This window comes from Carettochelys insculpta, chromosome 28 (genome assembly GCF_033958435.1).
Source record: "Carettochelys insculpta isolate YL-2023 chromosome 28, ASM3395843v1, whole genome shotgun sequence".
NCBI lineage: Eukaryota > Metazoa > Chordata > Testudines > Carettochelyidae > Carettochelys > Carettochelys insculpta.
This window is the reverse complement of record NC_134164.1, coordinates 2199416-2225174: the sequence shown is the minus strand read 5'-3', so window position 1 is coordinate 2225174 and position 25759 is coordinate 2199416. Positions and strand designations below refer to the sequence as shown.

Here is a 25759-nt window from a genome sequence, read left to right as displayed (position 1 = left end):
CAATGTTGCCTGTAAGCTGAGCCCTTGAGTGGCTGTTTAGCTGATTAGCAGGGCGCCAACGGCCGGCAGCCTGTGTTTCCACTGGTGGTGCACATCCACACAGGACTTTGTGCACAAAACAAAATTTATTCCGCCCATAGATGGACAACATCAGCGGGAACCCTGCTGTGGGCACCAACACAACTGAGTGACCCCAGACTGCCGCAGGCTGTGTGCAACACGCACAGCAGTGCCCAGGTTCCGGCTTGGGTTTCTCTCTCTGGACATAGCTGGGGCCTGTTTACATGTGTGATGACTGTGTGGCTATTTCCAGCGGGCTGGGTTGGTTCTTTCCCCAGGGTCCGTGCCAGGTGGCTAGGGCTGAGCTCTGCCAGGCTGCGGTTTGCTGTCATGCCTCCCTGAACCGCTACGTAAGAGCTGGCTTCAGAGCAAAAATGAGATGCAAATTTTTCCGATGGCATCTTTTTATTTTCTTCCTGAGACGATTTTAGACCTTTTCTCTTTTTTTTAATTTTGTTTGACTAGTGAAAAAAGGAACAAAGTGATTTATAAAGCAACAACCCCCCGGTCGATCCTCTCACAGTCCTGAATTTCCTGCATCAGACCTCGGCCTCTGCCAGACGTTTGGCCATGCTGCCTAGCAGGATTTCATTCGTCAATGGATTGTACTGGCTTTATTATTAATAGCACCCAGCCTTGCACAGAGCCGGAGTTACATGGATTTACACCTGTTGCTCACCCAGCCCCAGCTGCCAGCTTGTCTAGGTACAGCTTCGCTCAGTTCTGGACCTGGTTGGAAAAACGCGGACGGGTGAGTTTTCCAGTGTCAGTTTGTGGAGATCGAAAGGAGGTGGAGGAACGTGCCCAGTTCAAAGTAATCTCCTACTTGATGTTCTCATTTCAGTAACTTCCAGAGGTTGTATTTGGACTTTCTCACTTTGTATTTGTTTTGGATAATAACAGAGAGGGAGCTGTGCTAGTCTATATACTATCAAAACAAAAAAGCAGCCCAGTAGCACTTTAAAGACTAACAAAATAATTTATTAGGTGATGAGCTTTTGCGGGACAGACCCACTTCTTCAGATCATAGCCACACCAGACTGCCTTAAATATTGAGTCTGTTCTGGTGTGGCTATGACCTGAAGAAGTGGGTCTGTCCCACGAAAGCTCATCACCTAATAAATTACTTTGTTAGTCTTTAAAGTGCTACTGGACTGCTTTTTCGTGTTTGTTTTGTTTTGTCTTTTGTGAGTATATTACAATATCACTTCAATATTAAATTAGATTTCATATTACATGTTCCATATATGACCTTTCATATGTTATAGTAGAATGTTTCTGCAGCATCGAAACCGAGATTTTACCTCGACTTAAACGCTTGTTCTCTGACTGAAGCATCAGTCATCTACAAATCTCCTCCACTTCACTGTCTCCAGACAAATCCTCCAGCTGACTCTTACTTGAGGGAGTGAAATATCCTGATACAGGCTGAACCTCTCTCAACCAGCGAAATCCGTAGTGAGCCAGACGACCACTTCTCATGGCTGTGGCCAAGTTGCCTGCGGTCCCATAATGTTTCTTTCCAGCCACCAGTCCTGGTGCTCCGTGTTCTGGGCTGTTATTTCGCTGTGATTTACCCCTAAATGTCTTCTAAGAGCCCAGGAAGCCATGGGAGTGTTGGTGATGTGCTAGACAGCACTGGCCTCCTGTGGGCCGGGAAATTCTCTTGTCCGACACCGGTCAGGTCCTGAGGGTGACGGACGAGAGAGATTCAGCCTCTAGCCCTGAATCAGAAATGCTGAAATTTTCATTGGGTGGGAAATTCCTAACTTTGGGGTTTTTGTTTCTGAAGAGGAATCCTTTTCTCCCCTCAATTGCTGGAATTTCTCATAGAGCAGAAATTCCAGTTTCTGGGCTGCAGTGCTCACTTGATGTGATGGACCCAGGTGCATTTGACAGGGTGTGTTCTGCTCCTGACAGCTGTGCCAGCCTTGATTCTGGTCTCACTGCTGCTGACATAAATCAGGAACGTGTCCAATGGACCTGTGCAGCAGGCCCCTGCAGTGCTAGGAGCTGTACAAAACACAGAACGAAAATATATCTCTGCCCCCAATGAGCTTGCAATTGATGTATAGGCCAAGAGACACCAGGAGGAGACAGACTGGTGGGATGCCACAAGAAATCACAGTAGTGGTATATTCCTCGGTTTACCCTAACCGTAAAATGGGGATAATGATACAAGCCTCTCTGAGATCTGCTGATGACAGGTGCTACATAATGTGCAGGAGGAGCTTGCAAGCAGCAACACCAGCCCTGTTCAGCAGAGAGGGCTCAGGAAAGCAGCTTGGATCAGTCCAACCCTGCATGGGTGGGCACTGGCGGTCTTGGTCCGGCCTTGCATATGGGATATAGAGGGGGGCCTTGGCCAGTGTTCCCTGTAAGCTCAGCACTTGCGCGGCCACCCAGGAGAGAGTCAGATGCCACCCAGCTGATTAGCAGAGCTCTCACAGCCGGAACCATATGCTTCTCATGGTCGTGCACAGCTGCACATGCCTTGGTGCTCATAATAAAATGTATTCTGCCCCAGATGGAACAAATTAGAGGGATCCCTGATCTCAGGCCAGCCCCAGGTAGGTATCTTGTTTTCCCATTGGGAAAATACTGTCACTCCAGACCGTGGTACTTACATGGGTTCCTCTCGTCCTGATTCTCAGCTGGGGTCTGTGGGTGTAGCTCTGTCAGCACAGCTAGGAATCAGCAGTGCTACGTAGATTAACATCAGCCGAGCCAGAGTAACTTGGTGCTTCACCCAGCCATTGGACATCCATGGGCCTTTGCTCGCACGTGACAGGGGGCTGTCCATGTGAACTTCATCCCGATGCAAAAGGCCGATGAACCCTTTACATTCATTTCAGCCTTCCATTTTGCGGGGGGGGGGTAAACTGTGCCCCCCCAAGCTACAAATGCCCTATGCTGCCGTACACCAGCACTGCCCCTTCGCCCCCACCCAGCTGAAGGAATATTCACTTACTTCCAGGACTGACAATGGCGTGCCAAAACCAGGCCCCCCCCCTTTTGCCTGTGGGGAAACTGAGGCACGGCAAAATTGAAATGACTTATCGGGGGGGACAGCATCAGGCTCCCGGCTATCTGATGTCCAGCGCCAGGATCACAGCTGCCCCTGCACAGTTGTATAGGTCTAGCTGTGTGTATATATATGAAAATCACACCACCTCTGGCCAAAATGCCAGTCGCCGTGGCTAAAAGGTGACTGCTGTCAACAGGACACAGCAGCCCAGCGTAAAGAAGGCAGCGCCCCGGTCACAGGCTGGGGCAGGGCAGCGGGGGGGAGGGGAGTGACAGAACATGCATCAGCCCCATGACCTCAACCATCCCCTACGCAGACCCCTACGCCGCTGGCAGGAGCCGGCTCCTCCTGCACACCCAGCAAGGGCCACCGAGTTCAGGAAACCGGACACGCTTAACACAGAGCAGGGGCAGCACAACAGGCTGCTTGTACCTGCCCAACTGTGCACCCTCCTTCCCCCCCCCCGCCCCCTTTGTGACTTGCCAGTCCTCCCCCTACTTTAAGGAGCCCTGCGGGTGCCATTGCCACTGTACCTGTGCGGCTCGTCATTGTCACCGGATCGTCACAGCTCCTGTGTCTGGCACCTCGTGGTGCATGTTCTGAGCCCAGGGACCAGGTTGGGCTAAAAAAGGCCTGAGCCCCGGGGGTGAACAGACTTTTTACATTGGGCCCCACTTTTCATCCCTGCAGTTAGCAGCCCCCTGCTCCCCACCTGGCCACTGTCACCCAAACTGGTGGCATGCTGGTTATGTTCATATTAAAAAACCCCTTCCAGCACGTGTAAGCCAATAAGGCTGTATCATGTGAAAAAGGCCTGTAAATGTGAATACACCAACATAAAAATAGTAACACATTTCTGCACTTTTAATGGGAGGGATTAGCCTGCGACCCAGCAGCCGATCGTGTCCCCACCACCTTATGAAACTTCATCCCCCCCCGCTCACTTTGTGCACCGCTGCTTAAGAACCCCTGGCTTTTGCCTACTACACTGCTTCAGCAAAGCTGTGGGTTGCCACGGATCAGTGCAATTGTCCCTGTTTTACACAGAGGGAAACTGAGACACACAACGACACATTACAGCCCTGTCCACGAAGAGATGGGATTCTGTCCAATAGGAAAGGGCAGAATTTGAGATGAATTCGTCAGTAGCTCAGGGAACCAGTCCATCCCATTTCACTGTAACACCAGCAAGTCAAGCAAGCCCATTCCAACCAAGAAAAAACAGCGGAGCTAACGAAGGGGCAGACCTGCCTGATGTGAACATGGGGTCCAGCTTTAGATTTACAACACAGGCTTCTAAGCTCTTGCGATGGTGCCTCTCCAGAAGTGTGGATCGAGCACTGAGCTGGCACTTGGGAAGCCAGCGTCACCCCTGGGTGAGCCTGGGCAAGTGCCCTTCTTCAGCTCCTGGAAAAGCCTGACTACAGGAAGGCCTCAATGTACATCCGGGAGAGGGACTGGAGTGTTGCAACTAACAGCAAAATGACATATAATGAGGACTTTTCTCCCTTAAGAAACCACGTAAATGGAGGGGGATAGGGACTGCCTATGTGACCCTTTAAATCCCGATGTACCACTCACTGACTGCACCAGGTGTTTAAAGCATTTTAAACAACATTTCAAGACATGACCCTAAGCCAAAGTCCATTTTACCCTCTGGGCAGCATACGACAGAGCCGCAGAGGCTGCTGGGAGGGAGGCTCAGCTAATTTTCCATTTTCTGACCGACTTAAGCAGGAGGAATTTTCACGTCGTGTTCTTCAAAGCGTCAATGGCCTCGGTGCCAAACGACATACACCGGTGTGACTGAGGTCGAAGGTTGCCTGTACGTAAACTAATCAGCCAAAGCAGTGAGAAGTCCTGTGGCGCCTTAAAGATGAACAAATTTATCTGGGCATCAGCGAAAGTCTGGCAGGCACCACAGGCAGTGTTCTGCCAATTTTTCCCATCCATGTGCAGAATAAATTTGATATACACTGAGGCATGTGTGGATGTGCACCACCCATAGACACACAGGCTGGTGGCAGTGGGTGCTCTGCTAATCAGCTGGGTGGCTTTAGAATCTTTCCTGGATGGTGGCCAAGCATGCAGGTTACAGGAACCACTGGCCACAGGACTCCTTATTGTTTTTGCTGAGCAGACTAATCTGACTACCTCTCTGAAACTTAAGCTAGCCAGGTAGTTATAGACCTGAATGTGGAATGGGGACACCCATTCTATGGCTCTACCCTTAGCTGGCATCTTATCAGTCTTGCCTGTAGAGCTAGGCTTCCATTAACATACAATGCCATGCCCTTCCCATGCTTCTCCTTGCAGAGAGCCAACAGAAACCAGCCCCCAGGTGTGTTTACTCTTTCCCGCTGGGATTCTGGTCCATAGACTCAGAGATCTTACAGAGGGACAAGACCCACTGAATTTGACCTCTCCCCTGGTCTGTTCCATTTCCTGTATGTATCAGCAAGATTGGTTTGGAGAGAGAATACTGACACAGAGAGGGAGTGCTCGCAGAGTTGCAGGCATAGGTACAGGTAGCTGGGGACGTTTACCTGCATATGCAGGCTTATACATTTAGATATGGGCTCACATATAAATATATGGCCTTTTACAGGCACACAGGGGTTTATACTTCTAGATACAGCCTGATCTGTGCATATACAGACACATACAAGCATAGAAGAACCATAACATTTTGATGACTCTTTTTACGGCTACAAGTTGAAGCTAATGTGGAACTCTGTCATCTGGCAACATCTGTAATGCAGCATCATTTTAGTTAGCCAGACAGCCACATGTCATGGGTGGGGCCAGGTTTCCCATGGTCCAACAAAGTTTGTTTCCAGCTACCAGTCCTGGCTCTCCGTGTTCTGTGCTGTTATTTATTTACCCCTAAATGTCTTCTAAGAGCCCAGCAGAAGTGTTGGTGATGCTGCTAGACAATACCGAGCTCCCGTGGGCTGGCAAATTCTCTCCTCCAGCGCCAGTCAGGTCCCGAGGGCGCCAGATCAGAGAGGTTTAACCTGTACTATGTATTGGAAAGTGTTTATTCAAACAGTCCCAGTTTGGGGTCCACTCACTCTTCCCTGGACTCTGACATGGCCCAGTGCTTTCCATGCCCACCAGGGGCAGGCTGTGGATCGGGGAGGTAGTTAAAATGATGCTGCTCAACGTTCTCCACAATGAGCAGCACTAATGCTCAGCTGTAGCAAAGCTTTGCCAGTGGGGACAGTGTGTTTGGACTTGCTGAGAAGCCTTGCGTGTGGCCAGAGAAGAAACGCAGGAGCTGGGATCTGAGTTCATCTTCGGTCCTTTTGAAAGAGATCCAGGCAACGCTGGGCGCAATAGGGCCCCAGAATCAGCTGGGGCTTCTAGGTACGTTAAGACACACGCTAATAGGAGTTCCCAGTTTGGATCTGGCTCGTCTCTGGTTGTAAGAACTCTACTGAGGAGCAAAGGGACCCTTAGAGCTGGAATGACAAGCACCTGTAGTGTCTAGAGGCCTCAGCGGAGATCAGGCCAGTCTTGCGCTAGGGGCTGTACAAACACATAGGGGAATGCCTGACACCAGTATAGCTTCCCATACAGGAGGAAACGGCCCTTCTGTAATGGAACAACTGCATCAACACGAGTGAGGATTCTCCTCCTTCGCTTGTAACCCAAGTGAGAGAGCTTCTGTGTGCAGACAAGGCCCGAAAGGAACCTGAACTCTAACGAATGGAGGAAGGAAGCAGAGGGGAAGTGATTTGCCCCAGCTCCCACCCCAGGGCAGCGCAAGGCTCCCCCGGGGCCCTGGTGCAGTGCCCTGTCCGCTCACCCCTCCTGCCTAGGTTAACAGGGAAGCAGCAGGGAAGCTGGTGGGTCTGATAATTGCTTGTCTGCCTCTGCTTTCTGGCCAGGAGGGCTGATCTCACAGCAGGTGGGGGCGTGTGCCTGTGAATTTATCCTCCCCGGGGATGGTAAATCGGGAACGAATTAGCACGTGGTGACATCAGAGGCGCACATGGTGCCGCACCTTCATCTCTGCTCCTTTTTAATGAGCTCTTTGGGTGTTCTTCCCCCTCCCCCTTTCCTCTTTTCACAGACGTTCGCCTGAGTCTCCAACCGGCTGGCGAGTTTGGGCCAGAACTTGGAGGTGTGATCAATCCTAGACTCGCAGAACACCAGAACTGCAAGCGGCCTCAAGAAGGCCCTGAGTCCAACCGCCGTCTACAGGAGCCCTGCTGGACCTTTGTCCAAGGGCTAATCCATACTTACCGGACGATCTGCCAGAGTTCGACTTTGCCGCACGTGTTAAGAGGCAGCGAAATCGACCTCTGGGGGCTCGGCTGGTGACCCCTGTACTCAATGCTATCGCCTGGTGTGAGGGATGTCGGCGTGAGCCTAAGGAGCCCTGGACTACGCTAGGTAAGAGAGTCAGTTGTGATACGTTGATTCTGGCTTCGCTAATGGTGTAGCTCGAATTGTGTATCGGAAATTGACTTTCTAGCCTAGGGTAGATCTAGCTGGGCCTGCTCTTAAATATCTCCAGTGATGGAGATTCTACAACCTCCCCAGGCAATTAATTCCAGTGCTTCACCACCCTGGCAGTTAGGAAATTTTTCCTAATGTCCAACCTAAACCTCCCTGGCTGCAATTAAATCACAGTTCGATTGAGTTCTTCCTGATTTGGGCCTCTGCTGCTTCTGACCTGCAGCGTTGCTGTGGGCTGGTGAACAGTTGGGGCGCTGCACCCCAGAAGTGGGCAAAGTGTGTGGGTTGCAAACCAGCTGAGGTGCCCCACTGGCAGCGTTTCTGCAGTGGGGGCGAAGCCGTACATGAAGCTGGGGTTAAAGCGCATAGGGGGATGCAGTATATCCTGCCTGTGTGTCTTCCCTACAGGGTTGTGTTGCTGGATGCACAGAGCACCCATAGGAGACCTCCCATGATACGATCAAAACAAAAAAACGGTCCAGTAGCACTTTAAAGACTAACAGAATAATTTATTGGGTGATGAGCTTTCGTGGGACAGAGCCACTTCTTCAAGCTCACCTAATAAATTCTTTTGTTAGTCTTTACAGTGCTACTGGCCTGCTTTTCTGTTTTGATAGTGTACAGACTAGCCCGGCTTTCTCTCTGTTACTATTCTCCATGATACTGGGCTTCCAACACCCTCCCCAGTCTGCGCCCCCCCCGCCCCATTGCAAAATCCTGAAATGTTCCTGGTATCAGTTCTTTCTCTTCCGACTGGGAGGGGATTACAGAGTGGGGAGGAGCTGGCAGGGAGCCGGAAGAGGCGCTGGGGGGACTTTGCATATAGATTTAAACCGGGGGAAGGGATGTCTGGCTGAACAATTAAACTTCTGAAAAGGCTGAAAGGGCTGTTAAGCAGCATCTGATGGGGCAATCCACAGCCCCCTGGAGAGACAGCAGCCAGGCCCATCACTCTGGGGTAGTCAGTACCATCCGGGAGGGTGTCAGACACATCGCCCCAGCCTTGCACATCCTTAACTTGCCATTTCCTCCAGAGGGGACTTTGGGGAGCTCCCCCCACCCCTGTCTGGTCTGCACTGGGGGAGGGGGGCTGAGCAGCTCTACTGCCTTGTAGCACCTCCCAGATGGGATATGGGGCATGGCGGAGCTGGGGACATGGCAGTGCAAGGGGATTTCAGGACCCCGCAGCTGAGACCGGGGCACCTGCATGTATTATTTGTTTGTATTGCAGGCATTTGTACCCCAGAGGCACTTCTACTGAGTAAGGCAGTGGCTGGCTTGAGGCAGCTCCCTTGGGCTGGTGGGACCAAAAACTTTCCAGGAATACCACCACTGGACCAGGACTCCACTGTGCTTTTTCTGCTTTGAACAACTCTCATAACCAGTATAGATGTGTGTGTGTGTGCGCTGGTTATGAGAGTAGTTGTTGGGACTATCTCTCTCTACATATATATATATATATATAGAGAGAGAGAGAGAGAGAGATGCACCCACATCTATCTATCTATCTAGCTGGCTACACAATTAAACAATTAGCTAGCTAGCTATCCTTTACTCTGCCCCGTCTCCTTTGCATCCATCTATCTGATTCAGAACAAAGAAAGCCTGATAGCCATGAACATTAACAGGCATCGCACAGCCATATCTACATTCTGTTGCTCTCTCACGTTGAATAGCGCTGGACTCCAGAGAAGCCCAGGGCCCTTGCCTAGGGAGTAGCATACAAAGTCTGGGGCTCAGAATCCGGCCTGGTGAAATCTCAGCGCCTCTGATAATCAGGTCGCAGAGATGGGAGCTGCCCCTCGCAGTGGCTGTTCTGAGCCTGCCAGTGCTGTGGGTGCCTATGTTGGGAAGAAAGCCGAGGGGAGCAGCTTCCTCTGCCTTTGAGACTTGGGGCAGGAAGAAAAAGTCAAGGACCAGCAAAGGGTTCCAAGTGTTAATCTAGAATCCTCTGGGCTGGAGGAGTGGAGAGAGCTTGAGGGCATCAGTCGATAGCAGGCTATTATAATGACTGGTGAGCAGGGATTCCTCTAATTTTTCCATCCGTGTGCAGAATAAATTTTTATGTGCACCAAGGCATGCATAAATATGCACCACCCATAGAAACACAGGCTGCTCATTGTGAGGGCTCTGTTAATTAGCTGGACAGCACTTGAATCTGTCCTGGGCAGAGAGAAGTAACTTGCTGATCAGTGTTGGATGAAGCAAACCAATAATCAGTGCTGCTAAACTGGATTCTTCTGCCTTCCTCTTCTCTCGTCCTGGTGCTCTGAAGCGTACATTGCAGGTCCAGCTTTCTTCCCTTAGCCTTACAAGCAGGTTCTTCAGAGTGCTTGCTGCTGACGCGAGGTGGGGAAAAAAAGATTCACACATTTTTTTCTGGTGGAGACTGCAGATTCAGCAACAGCAAAGCCTTTCTTGAACACACGTCGATTTCACCCACTGTTTCATTAAGGAAAAAGGAATTAAAAAAAGAAAAATCTGACTTCCCCAAGGGCCAATTTTGACATTTTCCAACCAAAACATTTTTTCCTTGAGGTTCAAAATGACTTTTCATTTCAAAAAGTACTTTTATTTTTTAAAAATCAAAGCCATTTAGAAAAGCTCCTGATCAACACGAAATCAGTTGTGGTGTTCTCAGGAAATTTGGATTTTTTTTTCAGTCCAACGCCAAATTCTCTTCTTGTTGTTGGAAATTTCAAAATAACTGAATTAAAAAAAAACCACCCTGGGTTGCTCGGACCTGGTGCTGAGAGCACTTCTGAAAAGCTGGCACTGAGTGTGGGTACCCCAGGGCAGATTTCCTATTACACACCATACGTACGTGCCTAAGGGTGCCTTACATCTCTCAAACCATGTGCAACACAAAGGGCAGCTGCAGGTAGAGGACCAGCTAAAGATGCTCTGCCTAGGGCACTTACGGTGTGATTCTGACCTAACTTGTCCTTACCAAGGTCTTGAAAACATTCCCCTAGGGGCCTGACCCAAAGCCCAACAGACATAGAGAGACACTGACTTCCAGCCCTAACCCGATGGGACACTAATTGTCTTGTTTAAACTCTTCTGAGTGACTCTCACAATATTGCCACCTCTGAGGGAGAGCCCAGACTTCCAGTCTGGAGGGGGCTAGCTATATTGCTGTTGTTATACAGGTTGAACCTCTCTAGGCTGACATCCTCGGGACCCGACCAGTGCCAGAGGAGAGAATTTGCTGGACCACAGGAGGTCAATATTGTCTAGTACAGCACCAACACTCCCACTGCTGACTATGTTCTTAGAAGGCAGTTTGGTGTAAATTACCACTGAAGAACAACACACACAGCCAGGAGTGGTGACTGGAAACAAACTTTACGAGACCTCAGGAAATTTGGGTGCACCCATGAGAAGAGGTCACCCAACTAACTAAAATCACGGGATCGCGGCTGTTGCTGGGCGAGAGTGTTCTGGATTAATGAGGTTCAACTGTAGTTGGAAAAAGGGGGCTGGGGGCTGGTAGGCGTATTCTGTCTCTTCAGTGAGATCTCCAAAGGGAGCTCAATTCAGAGTGCTGATAAACAGCGAATGTGATGCCAGCTGCCTGTGCTCGGCTGAGCTGGGCTTGCAAGAACCTCTTGATTGGTGTGTGTTGGGGGCTGTTATTACACTGTTGGATGGGTGAGAGGAAGATCCGTTCCCTGGCCCCCCTGCACTGTCCCCTGCATACTCAGTTCCCGCTGGGAATGGAAAATATTGACAGGCAGTTGGTTGGCTAGCTGCCAAGGAAGAAGCAAAGAGCTCTGCGCAGCTGGAGAGCTTGTCTCTGTCCGCCTTGCCTTGCTAATACCACCCACAGGAACTGGTGGGACAAAACTCCGACCGTGGAGGTTCAGAAGCTGTGTGGTGACACGGGCATGGAAGCAGCTTTGCTGGATTGGTCATGTTATGAGGATGGCTGATACATGGGTACCACAGATGGTCTCCTATGGCCAGAGTGCTCATGGAGAGGGCTCTATCAGCGGTCGGTGTAAGTGCTATAAAGACACGGCAAAGGCCAACGTGAGGTCATGTGGCGAATCTCCCAATGATCTGGAAACTCTAGTTCAGGGCACATTGTCCTGGCAGCAAACCACCATACAGGCTCTGGTGAGGTGCCAGCAGTTTGCGCGGGGGTGTGCCTGGCTGGGGTAGAGGGGGGGCGTGCCTGGCTGGGTGCAAGTGCCTGGCTCAGGGCACAGCTGGGGGCTGTGGCCACTGTTCAGTTTTGTCTTGGATACTGCTGCTGTAGTGGCACCATGGATCCCAGGTTTGAGTCTACCCAGGGGTAGTTACATGGTCTGTGGATTGAAAGCTGATTTGGGCTGGTACCGGCACTGGCACTGGCAGGGGGGATGGGTAGAGCATGGCTGGCACTGAGATGTGTGCAGGAGGTAAGTGAGGAGTGGGATCAATGACCTGGAGGGCGGAGGCGGGATGGTCATGAGGTAGGAATGGATTTTTCAGGTTGCTTGAGCATTAAAAAAAAAAAAATAATAATAACCCACGGCAGAGAAGCCAACCTGAACTTATAAAAGTGTTAAAAGCAAAATCCTCTCTGCATGGCCAGCAGCTGCACTTAATGGATCCCAGTACGCGAGGTACAGCGCTCGAGCGGCACTCCAGGAACCTCTGCCTGGGAGACAAACAAAACTAAACATAGGGTTGACCTCAGACACGTCTCCCAGGATTCCTGCCACCCCCCCGCCCGTCATCTCAGAGTAAACTTCTGACCAGGTCAGGTTCAATTTAGCCTGAAATGAGTTTGACTTTCTGCTCAGAAGGGAGGGCTCCCTTGGCCAGCAGCATTTTCTTGGGCAGTGGGACCAACTCCCATAGTCATTTACACAAGTGTCATGGGTGGAGCCACTCCAGGTTACAGAGGTGTAAATTAGCTACAACTCAGGCCCATAGTATTATGGGGAGATGATATTTCTGCCCCTTGTATTAAATTTCAGAGTGGTTTTTAATTCAACAATAGCTGAAGATTTTCTCTCCTACCTTCCAAATGAATATATATATTTTAAAGGTGCTGTCAAGGACTTTTAGGCTCAACATTTCAATCCAATTGCAGTTACAAAACGTGATAGAAATAGAAAATGTTTCTAAGTCTGATTCTGAGCCTTTTGATTTTTTGATTCTGAAAATTGCTAGTAGGTGGAATTTTTAAAATTTCAGCAAGAAGAGGGTGCGTATGTTTTATTGTTTCAGTTTGCTCATTGTCCTGCATTGTCATTGTTACTGTTAAGTATCGGAGGGGTAGCTGCGTTAGTCTGGATCTGTAACAGCAACGAAGGGTCCTGTGGCACCTTATAGACTAACAGAGAAGTTTTGAGCATGAGCTCATGCTCAAAACTTTTCTGTTAGTCTATAAGGTGCCACAGGACCCTTCGTTATTGTTACTGTTGATGTTTTTACCTCCTTATCTGTGGTGGTGAGTGCAGCAAGCAATAATAATGAATTAATAATGACTGTCCAATGCCTAGAGCGGTACATAGCATAATACTTTGCAACTGGGAGGCAAAAGTGACATGAAAAAAAATAAATAAAGTGACCAGGCTAGTTTCAATATCCAAACTGAGAGAAATGTAACAGTCAAATAGAGGAAAGGAAATGTTAAGTGTGCTTTTATTTCAATTGCAATATTTGAAAGTGCTGTAGGGATAAATTTTCCTTTTTTGATTGCATGAGGTTTATGTTGAAAGTGTCATTTTAATAGAATCTATCTACCTATCTATCTATCTGTCTATCACTCTCATCACTGGATTACTGGACGGCCTGAACCCAGACTCACCTGATTAACTCTTTGTTCCTAAAACCAGCTGTATGACTTAAATCATCCCTGTAATTTCATCACCCAAAAACTTCCCACACCCCATCACACAGGGAGTCCTAGCTCAAGGATGAGGCAATCATGTCCCCAGACCACAGCTTTATGGGCAGCGGGGAAAATAGGGAATGAGATTCGAAGAACGGAAGATATCGCAACACAAAGAATTCTCCCTCTGCCCCTCTATTTCTTACACACCTTCTGGATCTCTCTCTTCCTTTCCCTCCCCCTCAGAACCCCCCCTTTTGAAAAATCCTATTTAAAGAGCTTGCAACATAACACAACTGTTATTGGATGCAAATTATCCTGCAGTTCTAGGGCCCGTCCTAACAACGCTAGCAATGCGAGTAGCTTTATTCTTGCCAATAAACTCACTGAAGGCAGGGAAGTCTGTTGATTTATTTGCATTCCTAACATGGCCTGTTACACTGGCTGATACTGTACTCCCCAGCCAGGCTGTATCCCACCAGATTTCTGTCTTCTAATAGTTCCATTGTAAGTTGGGTGGGACAGGGACAAATCTTTGTGTGTTGTTTTTGCACAGCGCCTAGCACAACAAGGTGCTGATGTGTGCCTGGACCTCCTTAGCGGCATCACAAGCCAAATACCTAGTAAGTGTTTCCAGTGTCCTAAGTGTAAGTGTCTGAGTATCCCAGGCCCCATCTGTCCTCAACATCAAGGCCACCGCTCTCATTACATAGGTGTATGGCTCTTTAACGGGTTCGTTAGGAGTGGCCTCTTGGCGCAGGGCTTAGAGTGGGCTGCTTCATTTGCAATTCTGAAGCTGACTGCATGGGGAACAAGTTGGGACTCTTAAACCCTGATCATTTCTCCATCCACCTGGCTGAGTTGCCTCCGGCATAACTCCCTCAGTGCCCACATTCCCCAAATCCCGTTTCTCCTGGCTTCCGCACAAGGAGAACTCCTCTGGGAGACCTGGACCCACTGGCCCCAGGTCCACAGCTATACAGGGTAATATGTGGCCATGCAACAGACTGACACCTCTTTGAAGATATGATCTTATTCCCCAGAGCCTCATCTTCCACTTAAAATAGTGAGTTTCTAGCTGCAAAGGAGACCTCAGAAACGTGGCCCACGTGTAACCGCTGCAGAGACGTCCAGGCAAACCAGCAGAGAGCCAAGGCCAGTATCTCGGAGAGGGGCTAACAGTCCCATTCATCTCAGTGAGGGGGTTCGCGCAGGTGAGCACTTCACTGGGACTCAACCACCGTTTGCTATGTCATGGGAAAGGTGAGGGAGGGTCACCACGATCTGCTGGGAGGGATTTGGGGGCAGCTGAGGGTGCCCCCCCACTCAGGAAGGAACCAAACTCAGTGAACTGAAGAGTGCAGCACGAGCCCATTTCAAACCTCTGCTGTGAGCAGCGGTCTCATTTTGATGACTAGGGGGAGGAGCTTATTTTGGGGGAGGAGCTTGGGAGAGTACAGACACCTTTCCCCTCCCCCAGTTCAGCCCCACAGAGTGAGGCCAGCTCTTCTGGGGGAGCTACCAGGTCCCGATCCTGCAATCAGAGCCGTGCAATGTGGGGTCCGAGAAGCAGCTAGAGCATGGCTCAGGCGTTGTGCACCCTGAAACAAACCCGGTCCCTCACCTTAATGAAGTTGCAGCGCCAATGAACACCAACCGGCCTGCAGAGAGTGTGGCGTGTGAGTGAGTGTTGGGGCTGGAGCCGGGGGCTGGGATGTCCAAACCGAAATGCCCAACTGCAGTGAGAGGCGGGGACCTACTTTGTTAGCCTGTCTACACTACAGTCGGATGCCAGCATAGGTGTGGCAGGCAGGGGCCTGATTAGGTGTCTCTAGCGTGGCTGCAGCAGTGCTTGTCCAGGTGTAGCTGGGTGTGATGGGGCGGCAGTTTTACCACACCAGGTTGGCCAAAGGGGATGCGTCCATACTAAGAGTGCCTGGCCAGTTTCATTTACCGAGTAAGTGCTCCTTGGCCACCTTGCTGTGGCCCAGGGACTCAGCGGCCGAGCTTGTGATGGGCAGGCATTTCGCTGTCTGTCCCAGGCTACCTTTTGAGTGCCGCCGTCAGTCAAGTCCACCATGCCTGGGAATGTTCTAAGAATCCCTGGACAGAACCTCAGACCCTGCTTCTTCGGCAGGAGGGGGAGGGCAGAAAACCGAAGGGGGCAAATTGGTTATTAGTTGGCTGGGCCATGTCTCATGCAGTGGCAAGGGACGTGCCAGTGACAAGACAGCAGAGTCCTGATGACAGTCGATCCAAAGTTGGTGTCTCTGCAGTGGGTGACCCCTTCACTAGGAGGCGGCCTGACCCTGCAATGTGCATGACCTCCCGGCTTCACACGAAGCACGAGAGCCATTTGGTGGCTCCAGGGGACCAGAGGCTGCTGAGGACAATCTGCTGCCCTCAGCAAACCGGCCGTGTGCCACTGCCGGTGTTCCCTGTAAGCTGAGCACTTGGGCGGCTGCCCAGGAGATATTCAGGTGATTAGCAGAGCGCCCACAGTTCTCCCCAGCCAGCAGCCTGTGTTTCTATGGGTGGTGCACATCCGCACATGCCTCAGTGCACACAACGAAAATGATTCTGCACACAGATGGAAAACAAGTAGAGGGCGCCCTGGCCAGCTGCCTTGCCATGATGTGAGCAGCTGGGCCAAATCCTCAGCCTCAGGCAGCTGCCCAGAAATCTGCCAGGCCAAGCACCTGCCCCACATGCCTATAACTACAGTGGACCCCGCAGGACACCAGTGAGGTGCTTAGCGATGGCAGAGCAGGCAGCTGAGGCCTCTTTGAGGTCCTACAGGGACGCTTCCTGTTTGAAAGTGTCACGGGGTCCTGGTGAGAGCCTGTAACTTTGCAAACCACAATCAGAGGTTAGGGCTAGGGAGGGAGAGGAGGGGTATCAGGGAGGGAGAGCTCAGTGGTTGGAGCAGTGGCCTGCTAAACCCAGGGTTGTGAGCTCCATCCTTGAGGAGGCCATTTAGGGACTGGGGCACATAGAGTCCTGTGGCGCCTTAGGAAGGAACACATTTAAGAGGTCAGCTTTCACGGGCTAATCAGGACTGGCCACAGAACCAGGGTTCTCTGAGTGCTTGGGTGGCCACTCCAGAGAGATTTAAGGGCCACCCAGCTGATTAGCCAGTGTTTATATGGGTGGTGCGCATTGCACAAGCCTCAGTGCATATAACAAAATTTATTCCTCCCTGGAGGGTTAAAAACAGAGGGACCCCTGCCCAGGACGGTTTGTTATTTCAGATTGCCCGGCTAGTCTGTTGGGTCACAGAACCAGGCAGCCCTGGAGCACCCCAAAGACTAACCATCTTATTTCTTAGGTCAGGCGCTTTCCTGGGTAAGTCCCGCTGGCTCGCAGATACGCTGGCGGGGCTCGAAGCTGCTCCAGGGCTGCTCGGTACAGAAAGCGGAGCTCGTGCATCGGGGCTGGGCCGCTCTGTAACCCCTCCGGGTCCCCCCTGCCCGGACTCCCCGCTTCTCGGGGCGGGGGAGGCGCCTGTCGCTTTAACGAGGGCCGGGCTGGGGCGGAGTCCGGGCAGCCCCGCGTGCGGCGGGTTTAAGGAGCGGGCGGCCGAGCCGGGCCGGCTGTAGAGGATGGAGCGGGCGGAGTGAGCGCAGCAGCTCCGGGCCGTGGGGGACCCGGGCGCGCACCGGGGCGGAGCGGAGGGGGCCGGGGCGGGCCCCTCCCGGCGGCCAGGATCGGGCCGGGGCGGCGGAGTTGGACGGACTTTGCTCGGCTCCGGCGCTTGGATTTGCCTGCGAGCCCCGCGGCCGGGGGACTCCTGCGTGCGCTCGGGGCGCTCCGGCTGCGCGGCCGGCCCGGCCCTGGGTCCCGGCGGCCCGGCCGCGTGGGAGGGTGACCCGGGGCGGGCGCCGCGGAGATCTCGGCGGCTCTCTGGCTCCCCCGGCCCCATGCGCCGCTGAGGCCGCTCGCCCCGCGGCTGGGCACGTCCATGGGCGCCCTGGAGCCGGGCCCCGCCGCCAGCCGCCCCGCGCTCGCCATGCTCAACGGCAGCGAGAGCCAGAGGCCGGCCAAGGAGCCGGCGGAGCTGAAGCTGCCCGCCCAGGAGCGGTTCTGCTTCCCCGACGCCGCCGAGGGCTGCGCGCTGCGCCTCCCCTACAGCCTGGCCGGGGGCTTCGCGGGCAGCCCGGCCGCCGGCCGCTTCCTCGGCAGCTGCTCCGCCTACGGGGCCCCGCCGCCCGCCGCCCAGCCGGGCTTCGCGCTGCCCCCCGGCGAGCTCTACCCCAGCCCTGGCGAGCTCTACCCGGGCCCGGCCGCCGGCGAGGGCTGCTACCCGGGCGCCGCGCCGCACGTGTTCCCCGGCCGCGGCGCGCTGGCCCCGCCGCCCGGCTACCAGCTGGCCGGGAAGCTGCAGGCGGCGCTCACCAACTACCCGCTGTGGGCCAAGTTCCACAAGCACCAGACTGAGATGATCATCACCAAGCAGGGCAGGTAAGGCCGCCGGGAGCCTCCCAGCCCGCGGGGCGCACGGGGGCGGCTCTGCCTGGGCTCCCCGCGGGCTCCGGCTTCTCCCCCCTCCCCCCAAGGCCGCTGCGGGCAGGGCCCTTCGCTCCCGGCCCGGGTCCCCCAAGGCCGGAGGGGTCTGAGCCCCGCACAGCTGCTCCAGGCTCCTTCCGTCCCCGGCGCCTCGGCCCCACTCCCGCGGCTCTGTCCTAGCGGTCTCCCCACGTCTCGGGGGGCGCTTGGCCCTGGGGCGGGACTCGAACTCCCGGGGTCCCTCCCCTGCTGGTCTGAGCCAGCAGGTGCGGCTCTGGGCGTGAGCAGGCCGCGCCCGCTGGGCTCCGCGCCGGGCGGCAGCCCTGGGAGGCGCTGCGGGGTGTTCGCGCTCCAGGCCGGGGACACCCGCTTCCCCCGGGGGCGCACAGCGGCCGCGCTCCGTCCTGCAGCTTTGCACCGGGGCCGATCCCCACCTGCCTCCCGCTGAGCTGCCGTCGGGGCGTTTCCAGCGCAGTTAATCCCTCCGAAAAGCCGGAGCTGCCGGGGCAAAGCGGCGCTCGCAGCCGGCCGGCAGGCGGGGGGGGATTGGCCCGCTGCTGGGATGGGGCCCCTCTTCCCCCCGCCCCTGCCCCGCTGCCGCTCCTTGGCCCAGACCCACAGTGTCACTTCGATGCCGAAACCAAGCGGCTGAATGTGTTGACAGTCCAAACGCGTTCAGGCCGCTGCGTTTCCCAGGCCTGCGAGCCCGGCCAATGCGCCTCGCTCGGGGCCCTTCCGTAGCCCGCCGTCGCCAGCGGCGGGGGCAGGGGGGAGAAATGCCAACCGGCCAGCGCCCGGCGCTCGAGCAGCTGGCAAAGCCCGGCCTGGTGGGCTCCCGTTCCCTTCTCTCCCGGGCCGGGCCGGGCCAGCCCCGGGGCCCGCTCCGCTGGAAATTGACGCTCCGGTGGGAGGTGGAACATCTTTGATTCAGGTTTCAAGCATCTGAGATTTTTTTCCGTTGCTGGGGTCATATAGAAACCTACTAAAATATCACCAGAAGCACCAGCTTCCTCTTTCCTGCCAGGCCAGAGCGAGCCCCCTTCCAAGGGCTTGTAACCGCGCGCCTTCGCCTTGTGAGCACCACCCCGGCTGGGCCTTCTGCGAGCAGGGCTGTGAGTTCAGCTGAGCTGCTGCTGGGGAGCGTTAAGCCAGCACCAGCCAGAGGTGGCTGCATTTCAGACTCCCTTAAAGTGATGCCTGTGTAGCGAGGCCCCAGCTGGGCTCTCCTAGAACTAGCTGGGCCTCTTCGGTGAGGGGAGGATCGGGGCCCTCAGTCAGCAAAGCTGGGGGGGCTGATGGTGCTTGGAGACCCTTTGTCTGGAATGGTGCTGTGCGACTCGGCAGGCCTGGATTTTTGTGCGCCTGACTTGGGAGCCCTGGGAGGGACTCGTGTTCCCTCCGAGCAGGGGGAGCTCAGTGCCACGGGAAAATCGGACTCAGCATCTCAGTCCAGATACTCCTGAATTGCCCCCCAGCCCAACCCTCTTCCGTGGTCATGGGCCCGATCCTGCCACCACTGGACTCAGTAATGCTGCTGACTTTGACTTCAGGAGGGCAGGATGAGGATCAGGCCCTATGTTAATTCTCTTCCCCTTCTCTCCCTCCCCTCCCCCCTGCTTAATATTTCACTGCCTTCAAGCTTTGGTTTCCATTGGGGTTGGGACTCACTCTCTCACTGGGTTTTTCTGCAAGTCTCCCCACAGCTGCACCACTGGTCTGACTGGGGGTATACCAAGAGGCTGGTTCTGATGGCCTTTGAAGCGTGTCTTCTGCAGCACCGACCTCACTGTGCCTTTTTGGCAGGAGGAGAGGGATCTGTCTGGCGTTCTGGGCAGTGGCTCAGCTCCATAGGGTTCCCTGTGGTCCAGTGTAGAGGCTGCCCCTTGAAATGAGCTCTTGCCTGAATGCCGCCTTGAAACAAGCTGCCTTGGGCATGGGGTGGGTCTGTCTGAATGGGGACTTCTGCTGAGGGAGACAGCCCGGTGCAGAGAGACTGAGAGGTGCAGTAGGATGGTGCAGAGCCTGTCTGCATTCTCCCTGATTCTGGGGTGCTTAAGTCTTGGCACCTTCCCCTGCGGAGGCTACTGCAAGTGAAATATCCCAGAGGGGCCCAGAAAATTGGTGTGTGATGGAAGGTGACTGCTCTGACAAAGCTGCATTGGCAGGAGTGTGCTGTGGGGAATGATTTGGTGAGGTCCTCGTTGGACAGGGAGGGTCTTCTGTACTTGCTTGTGAGCAGTGTTCCCTGTAAGCCTGGGTGCTGCCCAGCTGGCTAGCAAAGGAACCACAGCTGGCAGTGTGTGTCTGGTGGTGGTGTACAGGCCTCGGCGTACACAACAAAATGTATTCCACCCATGGATGGAAGAAAGTAGAGGGAGCCCTGCCTGCAACTCCCCCTTTGTTTACCTGCCTCTGGCTGTAAAGCAGGAGGCAAAACAGCCCTCTCCAAGTCCTCTTATTCAGCAGAACAGCCAGTCTGCATTTCCCCTTGTCCATGCATGCAAGGGGCCAGGCTGGCATCTACCTGAGCTGCGGCTTCATGGCACAAGGATCAGGCCCAGATGTTTAGATGCCTGTTGGGAGCTGAAATGCCTTTGAGGAACTGGGCGTCTGTCCTAAACCCAGCTCACCCCCAGGGGACGGCCCATGCGCAGCTTTTTCCTTTTAACAGGGGTCTGGGACGAGTCCAGTGCCTTGCCTGGACTGATGCCTGTTATGTCCTATGAGAACACCCCAGCAATCTGACAGCCAGCGCTGGCGACTGCTTCCTTGGCTGTGTTTGATGGGCTGGTCTAGTCAAGGAAATCTAGTGTTGGTGAAATTCCGTCAGCGGCAGCAGTGCAACCCTGCCAATGTGCCATTTCACTAGTACCGTTTGCCAGGCTGGGTTGTACCAGTGTAAGCACCATCTTGCACGGATGCACGTGCCCAGTGCAGAGTGAATCCCAGGAGTCGATGGACTGAATTTGCTACCTGCCTTCCCTCACCCCCCCCGCCTCGTGTAAAACAAGGTTCGTGGCTGGTGCAATTTGCTCTGTAAAGAGTTTTCCTTCCCGCCGTTGGTATTAGCAGGCCGGGTGTGGGGAGGCGAGCTGCGCCACGCCGCAGCGTCTGGTTGCGGCGATCCCTCCCTGACTCTTCTGTCTCTCGCACGGCCGTGGTTCTTGTGGCTCCGTGCGCTCACAGCGGCGGCAGGCTTTTCATTGGGAGACAGGTCGACTCAGGAAATCAGCAGCCCACCCGCCACCCCTCCGCAACAGGGGAGTTTTAACCAGTGGGAGCCAGCAGTGCTGCTCTCTGCGGTTTGCTCAGGAGGTGGAAAGGGTGCGGGGGGGGGTTCAGCAAACCCACTAACAAGCTTCACTGTTGTCTAGCTGCTCCCTTTTGAGGGGAGGCCTCACAGCCCTGCAGGGATGGCAGGGTGGTGGAATCACCCCCATTTTACAGGCTGGGGAAACTGAGGCACAGTCTGGGTCAGCAGGGCCAGGGTGAGCACTAGTGTTCCCTGGAGGCTGAGTGCTTGGGCAGCCACCCAGGAGAGAGTCAGGTGCTGCCCAGCTGGTCTGCCGAGCACCCGCAGCCAGCAGCCTGTTTCTACTGGCTGTTCAAGTCCGCACGGGCCTCGGTGCACAGAACAAAATGTATTCGATTTCCCCCTGTCATTGATTTCCAGATCTGTTGCCCCAGCTGCTGGGTCTTAGCTTCATCCTCCCCAGTTGCTGTGTAGGATGGGCTGTTCTGGTAACTGGGCAGCCTGCAGCAGTTCCAATTGCCGGGTGACCTGGTGCTTTTCAATTCCCTTAAATTGACTTGGGCCTCCGGACTGGGGTGCCAGGGTGCTTAGATGGGCGTGTGCCATGGAGGGCTCCGGCTGAACCCACTTGCTCATTTCTGAAGTGGACTCAAAAGATCCTTCCAGCAGGGTGCACCTACGTAACCTTCCACTTGCACCCACTTACCGCAGAGATCCCTAGGTCACGGCACCACGACTCGTCGCCAGGGCCTTCCCTTGTGTGAGCCCACCCCGCCCCCTGCTGTCTCAGAACCATGCTCCTCCTTGGGTGTGGGCTCCACCCTGCACTTGTCATAGCAGCTGACAGCGGGGGGTGAGTCTCAGGGCTACTGGAACCAGTAAAAAGGTATTGGAACTTTAGACAGAGTGCCCTCGCTCTTCAACTATTGAATTTGTCACAGCAGTGAGCCACCTCTGTTCCTCCACAAGCCCTTAGAAGTAAACCCAAACTTCCCAGAGGGGTTAGTCTGTAGCTTCACAAAAACCAAGCAGTCCTGTAGCGCCCTAGAGGCAATCATTACCTAATAAATACATTTGAGCTTTCGTGGGTAGTTCTCCTCCACAAAAGCCCATTACCTAGTAAGTAAATTTGATCATCTTTAAGGTGCTACAGGACTTTTTTATTTTTGTGTCAAACTTCTCTGTACAATTTTAGTTTGGCCTTTAACTAAAAGCCACCCATTGGGGGGGGGTCCGCCACCATTTACGTCAGCCGGGGCCCCCACTGAAAAATTAGATCAACCCAGTGCCACTGCTCAGGAGTGTGAGAAACGCACCTCTCTGAGCAGTGTTGCCAGACAGACCTGAGTCTCCATGTAGACTGCACTAGGGTGATGGAGGGAGGTTTATTCGCACTCTTGGGGGCAGAACTGCTCTGTTCAGGGTAGGCAGTGACCCCACGGAGATGCTGCAGCTGTGCCACTCCGGTGTTTTAAGTGGAGAAAAGCCCCTAGAACTGGTCTGCCATGTGCCAGCAGCCATAAGCCAAATTCCCTCCCAAAATCAAAGCTGAAAGGTTTGGCTGGGATCTCCAATGCCGCTGCGTTTGAGTGAAAGAATTTAAAAGTGGTTTCGCATCCGACCTCTGCCCTGTCATCCCCTGCTGTGTTTTACGATCACCTTTTATTTATATCTAGATGTGGGTTGTTGAGGGGAAGGTTTCCTTTCCCCCTTCAGCTGCCGGTAAAGACCCACAACAGTAATCAAGGAAAATTGCCTCCAAGGAGGCAATGGTGAAACTGACGAGTGCAGCTGTCAAATGCACCAAGTAAACAATGTGGAAAAACACACAGAAAAAAGCGTTTTGGTTTTTCCCCCTCGCTCCACTTCCTCTCGTTAACAGTAATCTGAGATGTTGCTCGTAACAATATTAATTTGTTTTGAAATCAAATGTTAGTGTGACAAAGTGGATGAGATGATCTCTTTTATCGGACCTGCTATGCTAGGAAGGTTTTATGGGTACAGCTTATTCCAGCCCAGGAGACCTCTGTGAATCTCAAACCCACATCTCTCTTCCCCACCAGAAATTGGGCTGATAAAACAGTGGTTCTCCAATGAGGTACATGTAACCTCAGGGATATGCAGAGATCTTTCACCCAGATATTTGTGCTTCTTAACAACAGACTCGCTTAAAAAAGCACTAGCAAAGTTGTTTCAAAATAGCATTTCATATAGACAGTGTCTTGTTCATGTTGCCCTGTATTCTGTGCACTGAAATGTTGGAAGTACAATATTTATATCCCAACTTTTCTGTACTCGGGGCTGTGACGCTTTTATTTTTACGTTGGATTTTGTAAGCAGGTAGTTTTAAAATGAGGTGAAGCTTGGGGGGGTCCACAAGACAAACCACACCCCCAAAAGTGGGACAGTAGCTTGGAAAGGTTGAGAGCTGCTCTGGATAAAAAATTGTCTGTCTGAGAGCAAAACATCCACACTGCTTTAAATCCAATGTAGCATTTTAAAAATTGCTGGAGTGACTGTTTTAAATCAGTGACAGAACTTGCACTGACCCCAGCCAGGCCAGGATTTCACCCCCTTGGAAAGCATCTGAAAGCAAAAGTGGTGTAGTTAAATTCATACAAGTCCCTTAGTGTGGATGTATTTATCAAAGATGCTTTATACTGGTTGACTCTCTCTTCTGGCACCCTCAGGACTGGCCTGGTGCCAGACGAGAGAGTTTGCTGGCCCACGGGAGGTCGGCGTTGTCTAGCACATTAGCAACTCTCCCACTGCTTACTGGGCTCTTAGAAGACATCTGGGGTAATTTATAGGTAAATAACAGCACGGAACACTGAGAGCCAGCACATGTCTGGAAACAAACATCATGGGACCATAGGAAACTTGGCCCACCCATGAGAAGTGGTCACCCAGGCAATCCGCAGTCATGTGGGGTTACGAATGTTGCTAGATGAGTGTTCTGGATTAGAGAGGTTCAGTCTGTAGTCCCATTAGGGATGGGAAATAAATTCCCCGGTATGAAGACAAGGCTGTGCTGGGAGGGCTTTATGGGCATAGTTTATTCCAGCCCCCTAGGGCAACATGACTATGCTGGCAGCTTGCACTATGCCTTCTGTTTACATTAGGGGCTTTTGCTAGCGCAGCTGTTGGCCCAGGGGTCACACCGCTTCTCACCCCTCTGGCTGTAGCATAGCTGTGGCCTGCGTCAGCTTTGCACCAGTGTAACTGTATGCACGCTAGTTAAGAACATAAGAATGGCCATACTGGGTCAGACCAAAGGTCCATCCAGCCCAGCATCCCATCTGCCGACGGTGGCCAATGCCAGGTGCCCCAGAGAAGGAGAACAGAAGACAATGATCAAGTGATTTATCTCCTGCCATCCATCTCCTGCCTTTGTTCTGAAGGCTAGGGCACCATACTTTATCCCTGGCTAATAGCCATTTATGGACCTAACCTGCAAAAATTTATCAAGCTCTTTTTTTAAACCCTAATAGAGTCCTGGCCTTCACAGCCTCCTCGGGCAAGGAGTTCCACAGGTTGACTGTGCGCTGTGTGAAGTTGCCGGTATAACTAACTGGAGGGCTTAAAAATCAGCCCCGTAGTTGCCATAGTGGTGCCAGTACAAAATCTGTGGTGCTGTGCCCCAAAGCACGACCTTAATACGGAGATGATCTGGCCTAGCTTGCGAGGTGTGGCCAGTCGTAGGGCCGCCAGTCCTTTCGATGTTTCTGGGTGGTATTCACCACCAGAGATAAGAGAGTCCCCAGCAGTGTAACCAATTAAAAGTTCAACCACCGCCAAGTCCCCACGTGTCCAGCCCTTGCTTAGATGTGAAACGTATTTATAATGTCTTTGGGGCCCAAGTCTTAGCTGCTGTACATCAACTTGTCTCCAAGACAGCCCATGGTGGGGTGGCTGCTTGACCCCGGCTGATACAACGGGCCAGTTTTGTTGCAATGTCTCCTGTGCTTGCCCCTCAGAGAGGGAAGAAGCCACGTGTTCACGCACAGGGAGGACGAAACTAGCGGGGCTGAGAAACACATCACAAGTGATCAGGGATAATCGACCACTGGAGGGAAACATTGAATAACCTATTCCGGTTGTTCCTGTCCAGCTCGGTCTTTTTCCCTCGTAGCATCCGGCGTGCGGAGCTCTGCCGAAGTTACTGGGGAGGTTTATTGCAGCTCCTAGAATGGCCATTCGGCAGCTGGACATGGGGTAGCCTCGTACATAGTCTCCTGAGCTAGCATTAATCCAGCGAGCGTGGAGCTCCGAGCAGTGCAGAGAGCCGAAACCCACCAGGACTTGTGCGTGCTGCCGTGGCTTCACAGCTCTTGGTACCTGAGCTAGGCAGCTAGATGAAAGCTAGCAATCACACCAAGGTGCCCGCTAATCCTTTCCAGCTGTGTGTGGAATAAATTTTGTTGAGTGCAATGTGCAACACCTGTAGAAACAACCTAGCAGAGGCCCCACCGCTACTGAGCTGGGAGGGGTTGGAATCTCCTCTGAGCAGCTGCCCAAGCAGACAGCATACTGGGAACACTGGCTCAGGTGCGGCTGCCTGTGCAGCAGTCTCCCCTCTGGTTGCAGTGCAGTTTGGGTCGGCAAGAGAGGATCC

The 25759-nt window shown here is 53.2% G+C and overlaps 1 protein-coding gene across 1 annotated transcript in view; it reads left to right on the top strand.

Annotated features, from left to right (window-relative positions):
- Positions 1-17015: 17015 nt before the first annotated feature.
- Positions 17016-25759, top strand: part of TBX21 (T-box transcription factor 21) — a 32529-nt gene continuing 23785 nt past the window's right edge. Inside the window, exon 1 of the mRNA XM_074978915.1 lies at positions 17016-17846. Within this exon, the coding sequence (XP_074835016.1) occupies positions 17347-17846 (500 nt within the window). The 5' untranslated portion in view covers positions 17016-17346. The remainder of the gene's footprint in view (positions 17847-25759) is intronic.